We start from the raw sequence: 22,636 nt of genomic DNA, 5'->3' as shown, positions 1-22,636 counted from the left end.
GTAAGCATCAGTGCAGGACCCTCCTGAGGGCAGCAGCCTTGGGCTGATGTCCAGCACTGCAGTGGGCTCAGGGCTGCATCCCTTGAGCTGAGCTTCCTCAGCTGCAGCCCAGCCAGGGTGAGATGTGGCCTTCAGTATTCCCCCAAACTTTTATTTTTTACATCAACCAACCACACAGGCAAAATTGTGACAGGCCACCTTGGGCAAAGGGTCCCAGCTGTCCCTTTGTGAACAACACATCCCCACAGAGCCCTCAGCTGCAGACAGGTCTGTGGGGTTCACATCCCCAAGCTCTGTGGGATGTGGCAATGCCGTGTTCCCTTTGGTTGCACTAAGGAACAGCCCTGAGGGGTACCACTGCGCATGCAGAACGATTCAAGGCAGTGCTGAGGAAGCAGAGGTAGTTTCCCAGCTCAGTGCAACAGGGCTAACAAGGTGGTTCTTTGTAGCCCAGCAGGCCCCTGGCAAAGCTGGGGAGGAGGAGCGGGTGCTGAGGGTGCTGCTGCCCTTAAGGCTGAGTCTGGGGGCTGCTGGCTCTCCCTTGGGGCGCCAGTGTGCACCCAACACCTCAGTGTGCAGAGGCAGAGCTGCTCAGGACTGCCTGGGATGAGCCCCTGCAGTACAGTTCCAGCCCCATCTGGGAAAAGGCACCTTTGGTGAGTGTAAAAGCACAATCTGCAGTGATGAAAAGGGGGCTGGCCTTTCATGCAGGGTCCCCTCTCCCCTGCCAGCACCAGGCCAAGGCGAGGGACCTTAAGGAGCAGGGGGACAGCACTGCACAGGCACTGAGGCAGAGAGGGGTGGATGGATATGGAGAAGGATCACAGGCACTGTAGGCCCTAATGCTGAAGCTGAGCATCGGCCCACAGCCTCCTATTGCATCCTGAGTCCAACTGAAAGGGAGCAGGATTAGGCCCTCCGGGGGCCAGAGGGCTCTGGTGGCAGTGCTGGGGCAGCAGGCAGAGCGGTGGCCCCAGGGGTGTGCAGTGACAGCTGGGCCCAGGCAGCGCTCAGAGGAAGACGGGCTGCTCCTGCCCCGTCAGCAGGCGGTACGTGGAGGCTGGCATGGTCTTGATGTGGACCTGGACAGAGATGCTCAGATCAGCTGGGAGACGGCAGTCCCAGGCTGGAGGCTGCTGGGGTGAGGTCCCCGAGCCCAGCCTGTGCCATCTGCAGCCATGGGAGTGTGGGGGCAGACGCCCACCCTGCCTGCTCTGCTCACCTCGCTGACCGCCTGTGTGAGGATCTGGATGATCTTCTCGTGAGGTGTGGCCACCACGCTCTGCCCGTTGATCTCGATGATGCGGTGCCCCACACGGATGCCGCCTTTCTCAGCGATGCCCCCACGCATCAGGCTGCAGATCTGGGGAGCAAGGAATGCTGGTGAGCTGTGCTCACACCCCACGGCCGTGCACAACCACCGCCCTGAACCCTGCTCCTCCAGCAAGGACTGCAACAAATGCCACCAAGGACACGCCAGGGGAGCCAGGAGGAAAGCACCACCCCCAAAGCAAACAGTTGAGGAGCACCAAGGAGACAAACCCAAACAACAGCACTGTGGGAGAGAAACAAGGAACCTTCCACCATGGCACAGAGCCCTGTGAAACCCCAGAAACTGCCAGTGCTGAAGGCTCGTCTGCGCAGGCACAGCCAGGGCTGCAAGTCCCTCTGCCAGGCAGGTGGAAGAAACCCCAGGCAGCCCTGGCCTGGCTCTGCTCCCACCCCACAGCACTCACCACACCGTTCTCCACGCAGAAGCCCAGCTGGTACTTGGAGTCAGGGCGCCGGATGACAGCTGTGGTGACAGGGGAGCAGTGCACTATGTTCAGCATCACCTCTGTCTGGTGCTTCAGTTCCTGGAAAGTGAGGGGGGGGATGTGTCAGACTTCAGAGAATCACTTGGAGGGGTTGAGAGAGGACAGAGCTGTGTTGCTCAAGGGAAGGCTGAGGATTAGCACAGGACAGGTACAGGCCCTTCTGCCCCTCTGCCCCATTGTTACTGACACCTCAGACACCACCAGGCTGTTTCCCATCTCTACCAGAGCAGTGGGAGCCCCCAGGTCCAGCCCCAGCTCACCCGGATGATGCTCTGGCAGGTGGTGAGGGGCAGCCCCACCAGGCTCGTCCCATTGATGGACATGAGGCGGTCCCCGATGCTCAGCTCACCCGACCTCTCTGCAGGGCCCCCGTGCATCAGGTTGGCGATGACAACAGTAGGCAGGATGGAGCCCCAGCCCGACTCCACGATGGCGATGCCCAGAATCTCCCCCTTCTGCTTCCGGATGCAGACCTGAGGAGGGGGGACCAGGACAGGGAGCTGGGCTGTGTGCCACACCTCCTCCATGGGGGTGCTGGGCTCAGAGTGAGCTGGGATAGGGCCTAGGTTGGTAGGAAGCCCCCACTGGAGCCCCCAGTACAAATAAGACAGGGAGCAGTTGGAGAGGGTCCAGAGAAGGGCCACAAAGATGACCAGGGGGCTGGAGCACCTTGCCTATGAAGACAGGCTGAGGGAGCTGGGCCTGGAGAAAAGAAGGCTGCGGGGTGAATCATTGCAGCCTTCAGTACCTAAAGGGAGCCTAGAAACAGGAGGGGAATCAACTCTTGGAAAGGGTAGATAACAGCAGGACAAGGGGAAATGGTTTGGAGTTGAGGGAGGGAAGATTTAGTTTGGATGTCAGGGGGAAAATTATTTACAGAGAGTGGTGAGGTGCTGGAACAGCTGCTCAGAGAGGCTGTGGATGCCCCGTCCCTGGAAGTGTTCAAGGCCAGGTTGGATGGGGCCCTGGGCAGCCTGGTCTAGCATTAAATGAGGAGGTTGGTGACCCTGCCTGTGGTGGGGGGTTGGAGATTCATGATCTTTGAGGTCCCTTCCAACCCTGGCCATTCTGTGATTCTGTGAAGCAGCTCAGCCTCTCAGGGATCCTTGCTGTGACACATAGAGGGCACTGTGCCAGTACCCCACACTGTCCCCACCCCTCCAAAGCAGCTCTTACATCCTTGCAGTTCTCCTGCCGGGAGAAGTGGGTCAGCTCTGCATTGTACTGCTCCTGGTCTTCAAGGGTACGGCTGTACTGACGAGGGCTCAGCTCACTTGGGTCGATGCTGTTGGCCTCTAGGAAGCGCTGATAGGCCACACCAAACGCCTGCCCGATGGCCTGAGCGATGATCTGGGCCTGGGGACAGACAGGGGACATTTGTGCTCAGGGCCTGATAGCCAAACTGGTCCCAGCAGCTGCCCAGCACACACCTGGGAGCTGCAGGGCACCCTGCCCCCTGCCCTGCTCCTTCACAGTACCACACCCCTCCTTTTCTCACTGGGCCACTCCACACAGCAGAGGTGCCCGGGCTCCCTCTCTTCGTGCCCCAGCACAGTGATGCCAAGCACCTGCTCACTGCAGCAGGATGGGTCCAGGAGCCCCCCAGCACCCCACCCTCCCTCAGGGCTCACTCCCACTCACATCAGCCGAGTGGAAGACATGGCAGATCATCTTGTAGAGCCGCTTCTCCTCCGCTGCCTCTGCCCTCCGAGGCAGCTTGCGGCGTGCCATGAGCACCACGAGGGAGCCGATGTCAGCGATGTAGGAGATGGTCTGCAGGGAGTGATCCATCATGGCCTCCTGGTGAGGGAACACAGCACAGACCTTCAGCCCACCCCTCCATTCAGCACACGAGCCAGCCAGGTGCTGCTGCATGCTGGGAGGATGCAGGCTCACTCTGGTTTAGATCCCACTCTGCCAGAGTGGCACTGCTCTGAGTGACAGCTCCTCCCAGCTGCACGCTGCCGCTGCCCCTGGCCATCCCTGGGCACGACCCCCCATCATGGCAGGCAGAGAAGATCCCACAGCCGACTGGAAGGTCTCAGAAGCACCAGGGCCACGCAGGCACATCCCTGCTCACCTGCGTGTCAGCTGTCAGCACCTTGATCCTCTGTGTGGAGACAAACAGATCCACCTCTGTCATGGGTTGGGACTCTCCCTCTGGTGCCTGCAGAGCAAAGCAGCTCAATGAAGTCATTGCTGGGTCCCTGCCCTGCAACAAAGTGCTGCCCAGCACCCACAAGAGGTCAGGACATGCCCCTCCCTGCACCTTGATTCTGTCCACAGCCTCCTGTGCCTGTGCCATGCGGACGCTGGTAGGGGGGTTCCTCTCTGAAACCAGCTGTGTGGAGCCCAGGTACTTTGCCCCAAAAATCACACCGTCCAGAAGATCCTCTGGGTCACAGGGGCCTGGAACTGAGAGACTGGGAGGGCTAAAGCAGGGGCTGGTTTCCTCCTGCCACCTGTTAGCTGTGCTCCTGTATGTGAGGAAGTGGCTCAGTGCTTGAGAGATGTGCTCCTGGCATAACAGGGGAACCAGTGCTGGCCCTTGGGCTGCCCCCCCTTCCCCTGGAGAGCCCCCTTGGGCTGTCTCCCCTTCCTCTGGAAAGCCCTCCTTTTTCTCTTCCCAAACCTGGGCACCCCACAGGATTCCTGAAGCATCCTCATGCCCAGCTGTGCGCAAATTGTGAGCAAACCAGCCACCCCAAGTCTGCAGCCACGTTTCCCAATAAGTGGCAGCAATGCCTCTACCATGGCAGACTCTTCTGGGTGCAGAGCTAGACCCCCCAGGCACTCCAATGTTCATGTCAGAGCAGGCAGTGGTGGGTTAGGACTCCTGGTTCAAGCAGAGAAACAACTCACCTTCTTTGAAGGCCAGGCAGGAGGAGGGGGATTCCTTGTTCTGCAAAGCAACAGAAGAGTGAAGTGCTGGCTGAGAGCCTGAGGAGCACCAGATGAGCAAGGGCACAGGGTGCTAGGGCTGTGGGACTGTTTAGACCCACTGGCTTCCCCCCATGATCAGACAGGCACAACCCTCCCCTCACATTCAGGACAGCATGGCCCAGAGCAAGTAAGGGTGCTCTCCCCTAGCAGCACAATGTCCCACAAGACGCAGGGAAATGCTGCCCCTCACTTCCCTCTGCCCAAAAAATCCCCTAAGGAAGGAGAGCTAAGGGCACATCGCAGCCTGCTGCCACAGCACCACGGCCATGCGCCTGCACTCACAGTCACACTGCTTTGTGGCGGACGCTCCTTCTCTGGGGTCACAGCAGGAGACAATTCTGCCCAGGTCGGCTCTGGCGAGCTGTCTCGACTGCCCTCACAGGTGGGTTTGTCCTCACTGAGCCCATCTCCATAAATCCAGCTGCCAGAAGGTCCTTCCTCCGAACCATCCGGCCCTCCCGGCCCATGGGCAGCAGTGTGTTCCTCAGGCGTCTGCAGCATCTCCAGCTTGGTCCCAGCCAAGACTTCAGAGCGGGTCAGGGGTGTCTCAGTGTCAGCCTCAGGCAACCCCCCCTCATAGCACAGGAGGTTCAGCAGGTCCTCCCGGTCGGCCTCAGCAAAGAGCAAGCCGTGGCAAGGCCGTGAGTGGGCCGAGTGCTGCGCACAGCAGGGATGCACAGCCAGGCCCCTGCCTGTGGCCACGTGCAGCGGGCAGGGCTGGCACTCACCCCTGCACTCTGCATAGCCCCGCTTGCCTGCCACAGGGGCTGTGTTGGGGGCATCGCACAGACTGGGGCTGAGGGTCTCCAGCTGGGCCAGCAGCCCCTGCATCTCTGAGGGCTCCTCCTCAGGCTCCTCATCCAGCTCCATGGTGCCACTGCTGGGGGTGCGGGGGGGTCCCGTGTCCCGAGAGATGCTCTCAACACTCGGTCTCCAGTCTGTGGGGCTCTGTGGACCAGTGGTCACCACCTCCTCTTCCATCTCTCTTCCTGAGTTCCTGCAAAGCCCGCTTTGTTCATCCCCGCTGTTAAGGTTCATGGCTGAAGCAGGCCCTGATCCAGGCTCCGGACTCCTCTGCTGATCCACAGTGGTGCTGCTGAAGGCGGGCCCCACCAGCTGCCCCTCGGCTGCAGTGGCTCGGGGGGCACCGCGCTGCCCTTCTTCTGTGTCCATGGCTGGCAGATCGGGGGCCGGCTGGAAATCCATGGCGCTCTCCATAGGGAACAGGCAGGTCGGGGGGAGACGGGGAGAGGGCACGGGGGGGGGCGGGCATAGGGGAGGGAAAAGGAGGGGGACGAGGGGCCAGAAAGCGGCCGTGGGGGTCAAGGCGGGAGCAGGGAGGGGGCAGGGAGGGGGGCGCAGCGCCGTGCTCGCGGGGCGGGCCGCAGAGGGTCACGGAGGGGCTGAGGGGCCGCAGGGCAGATTGGGGGGCCTGAGGAAGGGCCGCGGAGGAACACACGGGGTTCCAGGGCCGGGGATCCCCCTCGTCCCTCCGGGCTCCAGCCGCCACTCACTGCCTGGAGGCGCCGCGGCCCGGCCGGGCCCGAGCGGAACGGAACGGAACGGGTCAGGACGGGACTTACGGAGCGGTCGACTTCCGGGCGCCACCCCCCCCACTTCCGGGCGCTGCCGCGTCCACTTCCGGGCCCGCCCAGAAGCCACTTCCGGGAGCGGCCGCCGCGCATGCGCGCTCCGCAGTTGTCCCGGCGTGTCCCGCGGCGCGCCATGGCCGCCCGGCTGCTGCTGCGGGCGGTGAGCGCTGTGCGGCCCGGCCCGGCCCGCGGCTACGCCAAGAAACCGGGTGAGGCCGGGATGGGCCGGGAGCCCGGGCCCCGATCCCAGTCCCGTTCCTGTGTCCCGACTGGGGCGCTGCCCCGTGTCCCGTTCCCATACCGCAGCCGGGCCCCGTCACAGAGCCCTGACCCCGCGTCGCTCCTGGGTCCTGTTCCCGGATCCTGACCCCGTGTTGTAGCTGGGTCCTTTTCCCGTGTCCTGTGCCCACATCCCATTCCCGCGTCCCGTTCTCATGTCCCCATACCCCACTCTCGCGTCCTGTTCTTGTGTCCTGTTCCCATGTCACGTACCCGTGTTCTACTCCCATACCCCATTCTGTGCCCCAGTTGGGTCCTTTTCCCACATCCCATTCCAGTGTCCTATTCCCACCTCCTATTTCTGTCCCAAAGTTCCCACCTCCCAGCCCCATGCCCCAAGGTCTCCTCCATTTCCCCCCAGCTCCCCACACCCCCTAATATTACTGTGTCTCCTCCCCCAGGTGTGAAGGTGAAGGGGAAAAGCACTCCAAAGGAGCAGCTGAAGGGGCCGGAGGTGTGCACAGACCCCGTCACGTTGGCCAACTACGCCGTGGGGGTCAATTACCTGAAGGACAGCCCCGAGGTCGCCCTGAAGCCCGACTCTGAGTACCCTGAGTGGTATGTGGGGCTCAGCCAGAGCACTGCGTCCCGGTTGGGGGTCCCGAGGGTGGGGAAGATGCAACCTTCAGAGCTCCCCTCCAACTGTGATCCTGGGAGCTGCTCTCTGCCTCCTCCTCCACAGCCTCACCTGCTCTGTGTTTGCCCCCAGGCTGTTCCAAATCCACCTGGGTCCCCCCAAGAAGCTGGAGGAGATGGACCCCGACTCCCTCGAGTACTGGAGGCGCCTGCGGAAGTACAACTCGTGGCAGCGCAACAAGCTGAAGAAGAGCAGGAAGCTGTGAGGGGCTGTAATGAGGCAGCCAGCAGGTGTTGGTGTTGGTGTTGGCATGGCTGGCTCCGGGGCAGCTCCCACTGCCAGTCCCATCTTCTCACTACAGACTGACAATAAATCTCAGCTGAGGCTGATGCCTTTCACAGAAACTGTGGCATAAGCAGGTGCTCTGCGTGCTCAGTGTGCTCATCCCCTCCTGCACAGCTTTGGGGAAGGATTGAGGCTGTCATTTCTCGGGTTTTTTTTTCCACAATGGGAGTTCTGTTTATTGCTGGCAGCAGGACCTGTGGCAGCCGAATAGGTCCCAGTCCTTCTGCCAGTGTGCTGTGTGGTGGGGATGGGTGGGAGGGCAGCGGCTTTGGGGTGAGAACGACTCGACTGAGGTCACCATGTCCACGAGGGTGGTGGGCAGGAGGGGGTCAGAATCCCCTCCCCGTGTGCCCTCAGCCTGGCAGAGCCCAGTGGTGGCCCTACTGCACTGTGTGGGTGGATGGGGGGAAGCTGCTGCTGCCCCAGGGCGGGGCTGTGCTGGTTCCCTGAGGGCCACATTGCTCTGCAGGGCAGGAAGTGGCAGAGGAAAGCAGAAGTGCTGCAGCGTGGGGCTGCTTTTGTTCCTAACCCCCATTTCCTCTGTGTGGGGCTCAGTGTGTGCTGAGCTGGGTGCTGGCGGCTCCGACACACTCAGCACCTGGAGGTGAGTTCTCTGCACCTTTTAGACTTCATCCCCTCCTCTCCTGCTTGTGCTGCCATCTTCTGCTGCCATCCTGTCCCCTCGCAGCCCGAGGCAGCAGCTGTGGGGCAGGATGGGGGACTGGAGCTTGCCCATCAGCTCACTGGGAGAGGAGGTGGTGGCCCAGCTCTGTGAGCTCCTGGACACAGCCAGCCGGGGCTGGCGCAAGCTGGCCGAGGTGGCTGGGGCAGAGAAACGCTTCAAGTGCAGGTAGGGATGGGGGGACCGTGGGATGGACCCTGTGCCCCGCAGCCCTCCCCCCCCACAACCCTTTTGTGGCCACATCCGCCCCATTGTGTCCCCGCTATCCCTCACAGTGAGGAGGAGCTGGAGATGTGCTCGCTGAAGGTGCTGGAGCCCCTCGGCAGCCCCACGCAGAGCCTCCTGCAGCTCCTGGCTGAGCGGGAGTGCAGCCTCCAGTACCTGCGGGGCTGCCTGCACAGGATGGGGCACACACAGGCCTGCCAGCTCCTCAGCAGTGCTGGTAGGGATGGCCTGGTGTCACCTGGGGGTTGAGGGGGTCAGCTGGGGGAAAGCGGGGAGGTGAGGGGCTGATCCTGCTGGTGGAGTGGCAGTGGGGAGGTGAGATGGGCTGGGATGGGTGCAGCAGGCTGGGTGGGGTGGGATTGGATTGGATGAATGCAGCATGGTGGATGGGGTGGAATGGGATGAGAAGGGTGCAGTTGGGTGGGTGGGATGGGATAGATTGGGAATAGGTTGGAATTGGAGGGATGGGAGGGGATGGAATTGGAGGGATGCAGAAGAATGGGATGGATGCAGTAGGGTGAGTGGGATAGATTTGAAAGGGAAAGGATGGGATGGATGCAGTAGGGTAGATGAGATGAGATGGGGTGGAATAGGATGGGATTGAATGGATGGGATGGGAAGGGATGGGGGATGGGTGCAGTAGGATAGGTTAGAAGGGAAGTGAGTGTTGGAGTGGGACGGGGAGAGCATCGATGAGGTGTGGACACGGTGGGCTGGGACAGGGCAGAGTGTGGTGGGATAAAGTGTGATGGACTGGGATGCAATGGGATGGGCTGAAGTGGAGCAGCACAGGATGGGATGGGGCCAGCTGGGACAGAATGCAGTGGCACAGGCTGGGATGCCATAGGGTGGCACTGAATGGGACAAGGTAGGTTGGAATGGGGCAGGTTGGGGTGTAGTGGGGCAGTGTGGGACAGAGCTCTCAACCAGCCCGGGCTCCTCTACAGTCCACGACGTGATCCGCATCACGGTGCAGCCAGAGTCACAGGCGGTGGCAGAGGGGACACAGGTGTCCCTGACCTGCTGGGCCACCGGCCCACCAGGGCTCACCTACCAGTGGTTTTGTGGAAAGCAGGAGGTGAGACCCACATCCTTTCCCTGGCACCTGCACTGGTGGGAGTGAGCATCCTGAGTCGAGCTCCTTTATGCTGCAGGTGCCTGGAGCCACAGCCCCGGAGCTGATGGTCGACACGGCCGCAGCACCAGGACTGCCCCAGTGGTACATCTGCCGTGTGAGCTGCGGGGCTGCCTTTGCCTTCTCCAGGTGGGCTCACATCCAAGTGGAGAGGAGTCACAGCCCCAAATCAGGTGGGCTCTGGGGTCTGCGTTTGTGGAGCGCTGCTCACCCGTGGGGCCAGAAATGGCTCCTGTAGGGCATCACTGATTCCTGGGGCTGGGAATGGCTCCTGTAGGGCATTCTTCACCTATGGGGCTGGGAATGGCTCCTGTAGGGCATTCTTCACCTATGGGGCTGGGAATGGCTCCTGCAGGGCATTGAGGAGCCGAGGCCAGCTGGGTGCACCCCCGCCATGGCCGGGTGCCAATCTGCTGCCCTTCCCACCCACAGCCAGTGGTTACTGCCCCAGCATGGCGGGGCTGCAGATCCTGCAGCAGCCGCAGCCGTGCCGCCTGGCTGAGGGGGACCCTCTGGTGCTGGAGTGCAGAGCCCTGGGCAACCCGCCGCCACAGTACCAGTGGTACAGGAACCGGCGCCCCGTGGAAGGTGCACGGGCACCACGGCTCCAGGTGCTGTAGACCCCTTGTCTGGCACTGCATGGCACAGCACAGCACGGCGTGGGGCAGCGCAGCGCAGCATGGGGCAGCACGGTGGCCCCAGCTCTCCAAACCCCTGCAGGTGCAGCTGGTGACGACAGCTGAGCGGGGCACGTACTCCTGTCGTGTGTTCAACCTCTTCCACGAGCTGTGGAGCCAGGAGGTGGATGTGGAGATCGGTGAGGGTGACCTCTGCATTCCCTGCTCCCTCCCTACAGCACCCTGGGTGCTGCGAAGCCCTGCAGCCTCATAACCCCTCCCTCCTGACCCCACTTTGTGCTGTCCAGGCCCGCGGCTTTTTGCCTCCGGAGCCCCCTGGCAGGAAGGGGATGGAGGTAGGTGCAGGTGGTGGCACTGTCCCATCGCCGTGCTTGGGGCCGTTGCCACAATCTCTCTCTTTGCAGACTCCCCAGAGCCTGGCAGCCCCGACCAGCTGTATGGTGAGATCCCATCCAGGAGGGGCAGGGGACCCTGCGGGGGCTGCAGCACAATATGGGGTGCTGGGGACAGCGTGAGAGCCCCTCTGTGTCCCTCTCTGTCCCTGCAGCCACCGACAAAGTGGCACTGCTGGTGGGCAACATGCACTACATGCACCACAAAGACCTGCGGGCGCCCATGGTGGATGTGCACGCACTGAGCGCGCTGCTGCGGCAGCTCGACTTCAAGGTGGTGTCACTGCTGGACCTGCGCCGGGATGAGATGCAGATGGCAGTCAATGAGTTCCTGCTGCTCCTCGACAAAGGGGTCTACGGTGGGGGCAGCTCCTGGGTGGTTGTGGGGCTCCCACGGGTGGGCTTTGGGGCAGCAGGGCAGAGCCATGGGGTTTGGGGACACACGAGGAGGGGTGGGATGTGCCACCATCCCCTCTCCCACCAGGATTGCTGTATTATGCTGGACACGGCTACGAGAACTTCGGCACCAGCTTCATGGTGCCCATCGATGCGCCCGGCTCCTACACCTCCGCCCACTGCCTGTGTGTGCAGCACGTGCTGCAGCGCATGCAGCAGCGCCGCACCGGCCTCAACATCTTCCTGCTCGACATGTGCCGCAAGAGGTGATCCCACGTCCCTCCTATGAGGGCATGGAGTGAGGGGTCCCCACGTGTCCCGCCTGTGGCTTTTTTGGGTGTCACCACCACAGCTCTCAGCAGCTCTTTTCTCACAGGAACCTCAATGATGACGTCCTCCCGCAGGTCGGGGCGCTGGAAGTGACGGCCAACATCGTCTTCGGCTACGCCACGTGGGTCCCCTCTCATGCACCCTCCTTGCTGTGGGGCCAGCAGGACACAACCCCCTGGGCTGGGGCAGGAATAGGGTCGGGTTCTGATATCTCAGCCCTATTAGCACTGCATTTTTCCCTGATGTATGGATATGCTGTGACTCCGTGGCACCACTCCGGGCTCCCAGGGATGCTGTTCTCTATGGGGTTGGAGATGCTCGTGGCTGCGCCAACCTCCAGGCAACACCCAGGGCTCAGAGCACCGATGCTCACCTGGATTGCAGGGATTTGGGTCGAGGATGTCCCATCCCAGTGGGATTCCTGCAGCACGGGTGAGGCTTCCAGCACCTTAACCCACCCTTCCCATCCCCACAGATGCGCGGATGCCGAAGCCTATGAGCTGAGCCAGGGCGAACTCTCCAATGGTGTCTTTGTCACCTTCCTCAAGCGCTGGCTGCTGGAGGACGAGAAGATCACAGTGCTGCTGGACAAGGTGGCCGAGGGTGAGTGCTGCGCAGTGGGGCTTGGAGGGGCCAAAATCTCCCCCTGAGCCCACGCTGTGCCTGGCCCTGCAGACATGGGCACGCTGGAGCTGACACGGGGCCGCCAGGCGCTGGAGCTGCGCAGTAACCTGTCGGAGAGGCGGGCGCTGACCGACCCCATCCGCTCCTTGGGACGGGCTGAAACCTCTGCCAGGAACCTGCAGTGGGCCAAGGCTCACGGTGTGTACCACTGCTGCATCCCCCAGTGGTGGGGTCATGGAGGGGACAGCCCTGAGGCACGGGACGGGTGGCACCTGGCGTCTCCAATGCGCCACCGGCCCCAAGGCTTCGTGCTGGGGCCGCCTCAGGTGTCACCCCAAGTGTCACCCCAAGTGCTGGCAGGGACCAAAGTGGTGGCACCACGTTGCTCGCTGTCCCTGCAGTCCTCCCAGAGAGCCGCCACCTCCACTTCGACTGCGGTGTCACTGTGCAGCTGGGCTTTGCTGCTGAGTTCTCCAACATCATGATCATCTACACCCGCATCCTGGCCGCCCCTGGGGACATCACTGAGTGCGTGGCCAAGCTCACCGACCTCCCCGAGGTGGGGTGGCACCCCGGAAGGGCAGCACTTGGGGTGCGGGGTTCCCACATTGCCATCCCCTAACTTGATATCCCCCATGGCAGGAGCTGGACGTGGACCTGAAGTACACCAACAGGGAGAGCCCCGAGGAGCTGGGCAGCCCCTTGGTGCCCACCTGGAGCCTCGCCTGTCCATCCTGCTGCCTCTACAGCCGCCTTTGTGGGCTGCAGAGATTGCGGGTAAGAGCTGTGCCGCACCGGTTGTGTGTGGGGGGTCACATGAAACCCCCTGTGCCCACATTGCCTTGCCCTGCAGCAGGAGCTGACCTTCACCGTGTGCCTGCAGTTCCGTTACCGCGGCGTGGCCGACTTTGTGGAGGAGCTGCGGGCGGTGAGTGTGGGGCGGCCGCTCATTGCCAAACTCAATCTGAGCCCCCGGGACCCCGGCACGCCGCCCGCCTCGGGGGGGTCCGGCAGCCCCCTGTCCGTATCGCCCCCCAGCAGCTGGGGGAACAGCCCTGAGGAGAACCTGAGCCCCGAGGTGCACGGATCGCATGGGGTGTAAGGGGGCACGTCTGTGTACAGGGCACTGCCACCCCATATAGGGAGCAGTGTCACCCTATGTATAGGGCACTGCCACCCCACTATATGCAGGGCTGTGCCACCCCATACGCAGAGCAGCGTCACCCCATATACAGGGCGGTGCTACCTCATGTACAGGGCCATGCCACCCCATACGCAGAGCAGTGCCTCCCCATGCACAAAGCTGTGTCACCCCATATACAGGGCAGGGCCACCCCATACACAAAGCAGTGTCACCCCATTCACAGCACAGCCACCTCATATACAGGAAAGTGCCATCCCATATTCAGGACAGTGCCAGCTCCATGTCCCTTAGCAGGTCAATGAACCCCATATATAGGGTGGTACCACCCTGTATACAGAGCAATGCCAGTCTCATGTATCCTCACAGGGCAGTGCCACCCCATATGGACACCATGGCCCCCCCATGTGCCCCGGCAGCTGTGGGGTGGGCAGGGGGCAGGGCCGGGTGCTGCAGCTCAGCAAGGCGTCGCACCGGGGCGGGATTGGGCTCATTCAGGCCTAGGAGAAATAGAGAGAAATAAGCAGATTAGGGGGCAAATCCCACTGGGGGGGATGGGATGGGAGGAGTAGAGGGCTCCTGCAAGGCTGTGGGGTAAAGATTTTGGGGAACGATTGAAATCTGGGGTGGGGGGGAGGAAGAATGCCCTTCTGCTCTGATGACGTGAGCGGGGGGCACTCGCTGCTGTGTGCCAACGCCATGGGGCGGCGGTGGGGGCCCCTCGACCCAATTAGGGTGGGCTATGGGGCAGCCCCCTCCCCGCCGCCCGCCCTTTGTTGGCCGAGGGGTGCCCGGGCGTCACGGCGGGGTCGGCGCCAACCTCTGCCATTATGTCATGCGAAAGGCGCAGCCCCCATTCAGCGCGTCCCGTCCCCCGGATCAAACCCCATTACTTCCACAGCCGTTGCTTCATTATCTCCAGCGCCGAGCACGCCTCTGCCCGTGGCCCATTAGCTGGGCTGGGGGGCCGGGGGAGCATCGATTATGCGTTTAATGGGTTGTTAAAGGTTTAATTATCGCTAACGAAGCAGATGAGCAGCAGCAGCCGGGGGACGGGGACGAGGAGCCGGGTCCCCACGGGGTCAGCGCGCGGCCCGGACGGTGTCAGCGGGAGACCCCAATGCCACCGTGGCCACGGGTGCAGCTCTGCCCCATGTTTGGCCCCGACCAACTCCATCTGCCCCAACACGTTCCGTCTTTGGAACCCTGAAGCCCCCACGTGTGCCATCGTCCCCTTGCTGCCCCAACAGTGCCGACCACACGCCATCCCCAGCGCCATCGTGGGGCATCTCACCACCGCCGCCCTTCCGTCCCCGCTCCTATCAGGACCCCGCTGGCCCCATTGGGACTGAGCCCCCCCCCTTCTGCCCAGCAATTACGGCAGCTTTGTGCCACTGGCACCGCTGGAGAGCAATTAGGGCCGGAGTGACGGCGGAGCAGATTCCCCCTGACAAGCAGGCGGGACGCGGGCTGGGATTCGGTCACCCATGTGCGGGGACGGCAACGTTTCCCTGCAGATGCAGAGTGTGGGTGATGTTAGTTAGTGGATTTCCCCATCGCCGAGCGGAACACCGCATCCCACTCTTCTCCTTACCAACCACACGCCCATCTCCCACACCGCACCCAACGCAGCTGAAAAAACAACACCCCCTGGTTGTTCCCTACGAAACTAGAGCGTTTCTGTTTGTGCATAAAAAAAGAAAAAAAAAGAAAGAAATTCTTGATGATGGTAATAATAATAAAGGGGTGCAGGGACTCCCCCAGGTCCTGCGCGGCCGCACCGGGGCGGCTGCTGGGTGCCCCCCATGCCGCTGTCCGTGATGCTGCGTCCGGGGGGGGTCACCTCCCACCTCCCTGCTCTGGTCCTGCCGAGCACCCCGTCAGGGTAGGGAGCAGTGGGGAGTGTTCATCAAATGGGCTGCCAGGTCTTGTCGATGGTCTGAATGTGCTCCTTGGCTTTCATGCGGAGCGAGGCGATGCTGGAGCTCCTCTGGTCGACGTCCTCCAGCGGGTACTTGTCCACAAAGGGGGTGCCGCACTGGTAGGGCACGGGGGCCATGGGCTGCATGCCCTGAGCCATGCCCGGGGGGGTGTTGAGGAAGGAGTGCCCTCCGTAGGGGGGCTGCAGGGCCTGGGGGGCTCCCATGAAGCTGGGGATGCTGTGCACCGGGGTGGCACTGGAGATGGGCGACGTCAGCCACGGGTCGAGCGGGAGGGAGTTGCTCATGGGCCCCACGTTGGCCGTCATGGGCGGCCGGTTGAAGGACAGCATGGGGGTGTCGTGGAGCTTCATGGAGCTGGCCTCCATCTTCTCCTGCCGCCTCCACTTGGCTCGGCGGTTCTGGAACCAGACCTGTTGGGGTACAGGGAGAGTGACCTGGGGGTGTGTGCCCCATGGCTGGATGGTCCCTCACAGCATGCTCCTCAGGGGTGCCCCGTGTGTTGTGTCTCCTGTTGGGTGGTCCCTGTGCCATGTCCTATGCAACATGTCCTACGCAAGGTGCCCCACGTGCTTTGTCCCACGTAGAGTGCCACTGTAGGGTGTCCCATGTGTTCTATCCCCCGTTGGGTGACCTTTGTGCCATGCCCTATGCAAGACGCCCCATGTGCTTTGTCCCATGTGTTGTGTCCTTTGTAGGGTGACCCCTGTGCCATGTCTCATGTAGGGTAGCATGTCCTATGTAAGGTGTCCCATGTGGTGTGTCCCATATAGGGCGCTCCATCTGTTGTGCCCCATATGTGGTGGTGACTCAGTGACAGTGAGTATGGGGTGCTGGCTGCGCTGGGTGATCTTAGTGGTCTGTCCAACCTTAACAATTCTGAGATTCAGCGACCCACATAGGGTCACCTGTGTGCCATGTCCTGTGTAAGATGCTCCATCTGCTGTGTCCCATGAAGAGCGTTCTATGTGACATGCCCCACGCAGAGTGCCCCATGTGGCACGTCCCCCCCGTGCTGCATTCTAAGCAGGATGCCCCACACGCTGTGCCCCGTGCAGGGTGCCCCATGCAGGGCGCCCCGTTGTGCCGTATCCCACGCGGGGTGCCCCATGCAGGGTGCCCCACACGGGGTGCTCCAGGCGGCGTGTCCCCTGTTCTGTGTCCCCTTGGGGTGTCCTGGGTATGGTGCCCCATGCGCTGTGTCCCCCACGGCTCCAGTGATCCCTGTTCTTTTGTCAGTCCTGCTCTATTTGGCTTTCTCTCCTTTTGTTGTGCTTTCAGACCCGGTGACTGGAAGGGCTGTCACTGCCTGTGCTGGCAGCAGGGTCTGCTCCAGGCTGACCCTCCACGCAGACCAGGGCTTTGTGCCAAACCGCCCCATGCCCTGGCTCCAGGAAACCTAAAATCCTGAATCCATGAGAATCTCAGGGCTTTCCTGGCCCTGAGGAGCTGACAGTGGTGAGGAGCTGCTGTGGGTTGTCACCCTTCCTATGGAACCAGGGCAAGATGCAGCACCTACGCTGAGTTTGTGAATTGGGCAATGGGGAAATGAAGGCGTAGAGCCATCCCTACCTGCACGCGGACTTCGGGCAGGTTGACCTTCATGGCCAGCTCCTCTCGGCTGTACACGTCAGGGTAGTGGGACTTCTCAAAGGCTCGCTCCAGCTCGTGCAGCTGGTAGGTGGTGAAGGTGGTGCGGTTCCGCCGGTGCTTCTTCTTGGGCTGCTCCTCCTCGGCAGCAGCTGGAGGGGTTCCCTCACCGTCCCCCGGCTTCCGCAGCTCGCCCAGGTCCCCCTCACACTTATTGAGGAACATCTCGGCACCTGCGAGGGGATGGTGGGGTTAGGAGGGGTGTGGGGACAGCATGAATTCCATCTGGATGAGCAGATGGACAGGAGATGGGCCATCCCTGTGGCACTTCTGTGGGGACTCTATAGGGCCAGCAGCTCCAAAAACCACTCAGAGCTGACCAGAGCTGGCCAGGTCCATCCCCCCTCCCCACTCCCACACTCCGTCCCTTCAAACTGCCCCACATTGGTGCAGGACCCCACTCCAACCCCCATGGCACGGCCAGAGCGTGTGGAATGAGCACTGTGTGTGCAGAGCCTGGTGTGCAGTGTCCACACCAAGGGTGCAGCGTGCACCATGCAATGTCTGAATGCAGCACATGCAGTGCGTAGGGTGCAGTGTGTGCAGTGCACGTGCAGTGTGCATGGATCAAGGAGTGCAATGCAGTTCATGCACAACCTGCAGGCACAGCAGTGTCTGCAGTGTTTCTGTGCTCAGTGCACACAGTGCCTGCAGTGTGCACCGTGCAGTGCACCCAGTATCTGCTGCGTGTGCACTGCCAGGGCACCTGCATCCCACAGGTGTGCAATCTGTTTGCAGCACGCTAATGAATGCAGTAAGTGCACTCACTTCATTAGTGTGCTGCAAACAGAGTGCACGCCCATGCGTGGGTCCTCATGCAGTGTGTGCAGAGCATGCAGCTCTGGGTGACACCTCCCAGCCCCATGGGCTCCAGTGGGGTATGGGTGCTGCAGCCTCGGGGTGCAGTGCCCTGTTGTCACCGTGCTGGGGTTGGGGTTGGGTTGGGGAGGGTTGGGGACCCCCTCTGCCATCCCACTCTCACTTACCCTCTTCTCATTTGCGCAGCTCCACACCTGCAAGGAGAGGGGAGAGGAGTGAGTGGTGCAGGACCCCACAGGGTGAGGGGGATGGGGACAAGCAGGGACAGGGAAGGTCGGGGCAGTGGGGTGAGGGTCAGGGCTGTGTACAGGATGGCCCCCACAGCCCCAAACCCATCCAGAAGGAAAAGAGGCCCCAAGAAAACAGGAAGAAGAAAGAAACCACCCTGCGGGATGGGTGCGCGGTGCCGTGCTGTCGCCCGCCTCGTCCCCAGCGCCGTCACATCGCGTCCCCATGCCATCACAACCCCACAGCACCACGTCCCCCTGCAGCCCTACCGCCCCAGTGGGCACAGCAGGCAGCCCCTCCGACTGCTGAGGCCATCGGTGTCCCACACCCCGCATGCTGCAGGTGGGCTCTGCGCTCCGTGTCCTCCGGGAGCTTTTGGGACAGCGGCTGTCGCTCCCTTTGGGGATCGGAGGGCACCCGGGATGCACAGTGGGGCGGTTTGGGGACACCCACCGTCCTCCCCCACGTCCTCACAGCACAGCACAGCACTGTGCCCACCCCAGCTCTGCTCTGAGCCTCCTCCCGTGGCACTTTCTCCCACATTCCCGTAAAACGGCGTTACCTGCTGGGCCCGACGCGGCTTTTCCAGGAGTATTTAACTTTGCCAGTCCCTCCTGGGAACCAAACAAGCGGCTCAACCTCACCAATCTTGCAGCTTGGCAGCCAAAGTTGCCTCTAGTCTTCTTATTTGTCACAGAACCGCCGCGCTAAGGCTCGGGAGAATCTTTATTTAGTGTTGCAGATGTCACCAAGGCCCCGCAGATTGGAAATGAGTCCAAAGGATTAAGACGAGGTTATTAATTGGAGGCCTTCCCCTTTAAGAATGATTGACAGTTACTTTCTGGACAAGTAATTGCTCTAAATGTCCCCCCAGCGCCGGGCGGGCCGGGGGGGCTGCGGGCGCACAAAGCCCCGCGCTGCCTTCCCCGCTCGGATTGTCTCCCCACAAAGGCGTCCTGCTGGAGTTTTCCTTGTAATCCCCTCATTATGGGAGAGGAAAAAGAATTAGAAACACGGGGCAAGGAGAAGAAAGGCAGGGGGGGTAGGGGGGGAGGAGGGAGAGAAACAATTTCCTTCGGCTTTGCCAGCGCCGCGCCGCCGGGAATGGGGCTGTGCTGGGGATGCCGTGGGGCTGCGTCCCCCAGTGGAGGTGATGGGGTGGCCCCGTGGCAGCGTGTGGGGTCCTTTGGGATGTGTGGGGATGGGTGTGACGTCCATGGGTGTCATAGCAGGCAGCGGGACCATCGATGGGATCATCTGTGGATGTCACATTGGGCATGGGGACCAGCTGTAAAAGTCACACCAGGAATGGGGAGTGAGCATGGGGAAAAGTGATGGGATCAGCTGTGGAAGTCAAACCAGGCATGAGGAGTGGGCATGGGGACCAGCTATGGGATCAGCTGTGGATGTCACATGGGGCGTGGGGAGTAGGCATGGGGACCAATGATGGGCCCAGTTGTGGATGTCACACCAAGCATGGGGAGTGGGTACGGGGCTGAACAATGGGACAGTCTTTGGATGTCACATCAAGCATGGGAACCAGCAATGGAGTCAGCTGTGGATGTCACACCAGGCATTGGAACCAGCCTGCGGACCATCTATGGGATCAGCTGTGGATGCCACGTCAGGCATGGGGACCAGTGATGGGACCATCTTTGGAAGTGACACCAAGAATGGAAAATGAGCATGGGGCCAGCTATAGGACCAGCTAGGGATGTCACATCAAGCATGGCTGTCACACCAGGAATGGGAACAAGCAATGGGATCAGCTGTAGGCATCACACCATGTGTGGGGAGTGGGCATGGGGTGCAGCAATGTGACCACCTGTGGATGTCACACAGCAGTAGGGACTGGCCATAGGTGTCACACCATATGTGGGGAATGGGCATAGAGAGCAGCCTTGAGTGTTGGGACCAGCTTGGGGACCATCTGTGGGATCAGCTGTGGATGTCACAACAGGCACGGGGATCAGCTCAGGACCAACCACGGGTACCAGCTTTGGGAACCAGCTCTGGGACCATCTGTGTGTGTCACATCAGCCATGGGGTACAGACAGTGAGGAGCAGGTGTGGGGACTAAGAGCAGGGACAAGTGTTGGGCATGGGACAGAGCGTGAGGACACTCTGCGGGACTGTCCATGGGGTCTGGCCATGGGTTGTGGGATGTGGATCCACAATGCAGGCAGCCCTATGCCTGTAGGGCTGTGGGACAGAAACGTTGCCCCGTTGGGGGCCAGGAGCATTGTGATGGGGTCTCCTCCTTTCTGGGTGCCCGTGCCACCCACCTGCTGCCAGGATTCCCCTTTTTGCCTCCATTTCCTTTTACTTTCCCCGAAAACCCTCTTCCTGTCACCTGCCAATGCCACAGCCCTTAGCCACTGTTTTGGCTTCCTCCCACCCCCATCCTCTCCATAGCACGGTTCCCCTTTCAGATGCTGAACGTCACCGCGGGGCTTTTGATCACCCCCAGGCGCTGTACCATCCCATGGAAGTGCCACTGCCATGAACACTGGGCACAGACCCCAGAGCCACTATGTGTCACTGCTGGTGGTACTGCACTGTGACCCCTCACCCCCTGCGCTGCCGTAGGGTGGTGGGGACATTCCCAGGCTGGGATCCTGGATCCCAATGAGATGGATCCCAATTAAATGGATCCCAATGAGCACCTTGTGCCAGCGCCGCCACGATGGCAGCAAGAAGACCCCGATCCCCTGCTCCGCTGATTTCCCAACAGCACCACGGGGACACAGCGTGCAGAGCTGCCCCAGGAAGACCCCACCCCACCCCCGGAGCCTCTTGCAGACACCAAGAGCTCCAAAGTGGTCCAGAGCACACAGATCCCCCCAAAACTGCCATGTCCCCACCAGGACCACCCGTGGGTTGGTTTTCGGCGCGGGCGCAGCCGCCCCAGCTGCCCGGATTTGGATTTACCCACCAGGGCCGTGTGTGCGGAGCCGGCCCCGCTAAACCGCCTTAAGGTGTTGGCTCACACGGGCGGGGGAGGCCAGCAGGCTGATTTGACAAATGATTATAATTGCCTTTTAGGAGCAGATAGCAAATTGATTTGCTTCCTCGTCCAAGGCCCGTAATCGCTTCATCACTTTAAAATATTAATGCTATACTTCTTTGCTAGTTTCCCAATTACCCTAATTGAAGGCAAATTGGTTAAGAAGGTGCAATGCAGAGTATCAGGGGGTTTAGTTCACTCAAATGACAGTTTTAAACCTCCCTAATCCTATTAGCGGGCAAAGCTGCTAACGCTTAGAGACGCTGCGTCAGCTTACCGGGGCGGTGGGGCCGGGGCGGGGGTCGGGGCCGGGGGCCGCTGGCCGCACGTGACCAGCTCTGCCGGGGATTTGTCACTTTTTTAGTTCATTAAGAGGCCTGGGGCGGGCGGGCGGGTGGCAGGGGTGACCCCAAAAGGGTGAGGAGGCACAGGTGGCAATGTGGGGGCGGCGGGGGGGCAGGGCGATTAGCTGGGGAGACCTGGTAGAGGGTCCTGACCCGGATCCCAGCTGGTGCCGAGTGCCCCATGGGGAGCATGGGGAGATGGGGACCTGAGTGCCTCCATCCCAGCACCCGGCCATGGGGGATGGCAGGGGTGTGGGGTGGGACTGGGCTGCCCCAGAAAGGGGCCAGGGGGCGTGCAGCCGTGTCCTGTTCAGCTCAGGTTGATTTTGTGTCCAAACGGGAAGAAGGAGGGCTGCACGGCGGGGACAGCGGGGTGATGGTGGGGCCACAGCGCCAGGCTGGGGGGCTCCAGCAGGCACTGCCACAGCAGCACGTGGGGGTCAGGGACCCCCACCCCACCACCCTGTTTGCTGCTGCTGGGGCAGCTGAGAGCTGCACTGTGACTCCCAGCCCAGCAGTGCTGGGTTCTGCCCCACTGCCATAGGCACACACCCCACAGCCCCATACACTCCTCAGGCCCCACACATCCCACAGCCCTACAGAACCCACAGGCCCTAAAAGCCCCACAGAACCCACAGGCCTCACAAAACTCACATGCCCTGCAGGCCCCGCAGACCCCACAAAACCCACAAGCCCCACAGAACCTTCAGGCCCCATAAGCCCCAGAGAACCCACAGGCCCCACAGGATCCACAGAACCCACAAGTCCCAAATGCCCTGCAGGCCTCACAGAACTCACAGAAGCCATAGGTCCCAAATGCCCTGCAGGCCCCACAGAACTCACAGAAGCCATAGGTCCCACAGGCCCTGCAGGCCCCACAGGTCCCAGACAACCTACAGGCACCGTAGGCCCCACAAGCCCTGTAGGCCCCAAAGGTGCTGCAGGCCCCACAGACCCCACAGGCCCCACAGGCCCCACAGACCCCATAGGCCCCACAGGCCTCACAGACCCCACAGGCCCTGTAGGCCCCACAGGCCCCACAGATCCCCCAGACCCCACAGGCCCCACAAACCCCGCAGGCCCCACAGACCCCACAGGCCCCGCAGGCCTCGCAGGCCCTACAGACCCCACAGAACCCACAGCCCCGCAGGCCTTTCTGGAGCAGATGGCCCTGGTGTGGGGAGCCCGGGGGCGGCTGAGCATGGCCATCCCTTCATGTGAGCACAGCGTGAGTCCGGCCCGGCTCTGTCGGGCGGTGGCGTTCGGGGCCAGCCCTGGTGGTGCATTTTACACGGGTTCAGTGAGCTTAGTCCCTGGGGACAGGCGATTCAGGCAGATTAGACCTCCCTAAAATAGGCAGGTATTAGTGATCTCAGCAGCCTGCAGCCTTCCGGCGGTCGCCCGCGCGGCGGCGTTTAAGCCCACGGTGCTGCTGAGCCTGCAGCGGGGGGAGGGGGGACAGAGGGGACCCCCAGGTGGGGACGCTCCCCCCCTGTGGAGCCTGTGGGGGTGCAGGCATGGGTTGGGGTGGT

General features: G+C 61.8%; 4 protein-coding genes across 8 annotated transcripts; 2 read left to right on the top strand and 2 right to left on the bottom strand.

Moving 5' to 3' along the window:
* Positions 1–145: 145 nt before the first annotated feature.
* Positions 146–5,972, bottom strand: APBA3 (amyloid beta precursor protein binding family A member 3). 2 transcript variants are annotated; one of them, XM_090126296.1, is made up of 10 exons: positions 5,012–5,972; positions 4,680–4,757; positions 4,087–4,232; positions 3,898–3,984; positions 3,459–3,617; positions 2,994–3,173; positions 2,078–2,290; positions 1,737–1,856; positions 1,223–1,363; positions 146–1,082 (listed from the first exon to the last, which is right to left on the bottom strand). In XM_090126296.1, the coding sequence occupies exons 1-10, from the start codon at positions 5,964–5,966 to the stop codon at positions 1,011–1,013; spliced, it is 2,151 nt and encodes a 716-aa protein (XP_089982422.1). In that variant the 5' UTR covers positions 5,967–5,972; the 3' UTR covers positions 146–1,010. The 2 variants fall into 2 exon arrangements, with proteins under 2 accessions (XP_089982422.1, XP_031460597.2); XM_031604737.2 differs by having other exon boundaries at positions 4,680–4,719; positions 5,043–5,972.
* A 494-nt stretch (positions 5,973–6,466) lies between these two features.
* On the top strand, positions 6,467–7,612 carry MRPL54 (mitochondrial ribosomal protein L54). The gene is made up of 3 exons (XM_031604601.2): positions 6,467–6,561; positions 7,033–7,189; positions 7,341–7,612. The coding sequence occupies exons 1-3, from the start codon at positions 6,486–6,488 to the stop codon at positions 7,471–7,473; spliced, it is 366 nt and encodes a 121-aa protein (XP_031460461.2). The 5' UTR covers positions 6,467–6,485; the 3' UTR covers positions 7,474–7,612.
* LOC116236173 (mucosa-associated lymphoid tissue lymphoma translocation protein 1-like) lies at positions 7,493–14,833 on the top strand. 4 transcript variants are annotated; one of them, XM_090126295.1, is made up of 17 exons: positions 7,493–7,627; positions 8,023–8,157; positions 8,242–8,403; positions 8,511–8,677; positions 9,408–9,538; positions 9,615–9,768; positions 10,028–10,206; positions 10,316–10,412; positions 10,521–10,673; positions 10,781–10,984; positions 11,110–11,287; positions 11,398–11,472; positions 11,827–11,954; positions 12,027–12,173; positions 12,377–12,534; positions 12,618–12,752; positions 12,829–14,833. In XM_090126295.1, the coding sequence occupies exons 3-17, from the start codon at positions 8,267–8,269 to the stop codon at positions 13,075–13,077; spliced, it is 2,292 nt and encodes a 763-aa protein (XP_089982421.1). In that variant the 5' UTR covers positions 7,493–7,627; positions 8,023–8,157; positions 8,242–8,266; the 3' UTR covers positions 13,078–14,833. The 4 variants fall into 4 exon arrangements, with proteins under 4 accessions (XP_089982421.1, XP_089982419.1, XP_031460592.2 ...); XM_090126294.1 differs by lacking the exon at positions 7,493–7,627 and having other exon boundaries at positions 7,816–8,157; positions 10,521–10,568; positions 10,638–10,673; XM_090126293.1 differs by lacking the exon at positions 7,493–7,627 and having other exon boundaries at positions 7,813–8,157; positions 12,832–14,833.
* A 127-nt stretch (positions 14,834–14,960) lies between these two features.
* On the bottom strand, positions 14,961–18,989 carry RAX2 (retina and anterior neural fold homeobox 2). Its single transcript, XM_031604739.2, has 4 exons — positions 18,316–18,989; positions 17,693–17,719; positions 16,629–16,879; positions 14,961–15,469 (listed from the first exon to the last, which is right to left on the bottom strand). Exons 3-4 carry the CDS (start codon positions 16,869–16,871, stop codon positions 15,026–15,028), a joined length of 687 nt encoding a protein of 228 aa, XP_031460599.2. The 5' UTR covers positions 16,872–16,879; positions 17,693–17,719; positions 18,316–18,989; the 3' UTR covers positions 14,961–15,025.
* Positions 18,990–22,636: the final 3,647 nt, after the last annotated feature.

The sequence above is a fragment of the Phasianus colchicus genome, chromosome 28, assembly GCF_987193195.1.
Source record: "Phasianus colchicus chromosome 28, bPhaCol1.hap1.1, whole genome shotgun sequence".
Lineage (NCBI taxonomy): Eukaryota > Metazoa > Chordata > Aves > Galliformes > Phasianidae > Phasianus > Phasianus colchicus.
Note: the sequence above shows the minus strand (reverse complement) of the source record. Positions and strands in the feature narration are given on the sequence as shown.

Excerpts from the sequence above, each read along its gene's own strand:
- APBA3 (XM_090126296.1), bottom strand. The coding sequence starts at position 5,966 with ATGGATTTCCAGCCGGCCCCCGATCTGCCAGCCATGGACACAGAAGAA. Across the intron at positions 4,758-5,011 it reads CGCATGGCCGTGGTGCTGTG|GCTCTCAGCCAGCACTTCAC; the intron begins GCAGCAGGCTGC and ends GGTGCTCCTCAG. Across the intron at positions 3,174-3,458 it reads ATGTCTTCCACTCGGCTGAT|GCCCAGATCATCGCTCAGGC; the intron begins GTGAGTGGGAGT and ends GTCTGTCCCCAG.
- LOC116236173 (XM_031604732.2), top strand. The coding sequence starts at position 7,853 with ATGTCCACGAGGGTGGTGGGCAGGAGGGGGTCAGAATCCCCTCCCCGT. Across the intron at positions 8,158-8,241 it reads GACACACTCAGCACCTGGAG|CCCGAGGCAGCAGCTGTGGG; the intron begins GTGAGTTCTCTG and ends GTCCCCTCGCAG. Across the intron at positions 10,413-10,520 it reads GGAGGTGGATGTGGAGATCG|GCCCGCGGCTTTTTGCCTCC; the intron begins GTGAGGGTGACC and ends TGTGCTGTCCAG.
- RAX2 (XM_031604739.2), bottom strand. The coding sequence starts at position 16,871 with ATGTTCCTCAATAAGTGTGAGGGGGACCTGGGCGAGCTGCGGAAGCCG. Across the intron at positions 15,470-16,628 it reads TGCCCGAAGTCCGCGTGCAG|GTCTGGTTCCAGAACCGCCG; the intron begins GTAGGGATGGCT and ends GTACCCCAACAG.
- MRPL54 (XM_031604601.2), top strand. The coding sequence starts at position 6,486 with ATGGCCGCCCGGCTGCTGCTGCGGGCGGTGAGCGCTGTGCGGCCCGGC. Across the intron at positions 6,562-7,032 it reads CGGCTACGCCAAGAAACCGG|GTGTGAAGGTGAAGGGGAAA; the intron begins GTGAGGCCGGGA and ends CTCCTCCCCCAG. Across the intron at positions 7,190-7,340 it reads GACTCTGAGTACCCTGAGTG|GCTGTTCCAAATCCACCTGG; the intron begins GTATGTGGGGCT and ends GTTTGCCCCCAG.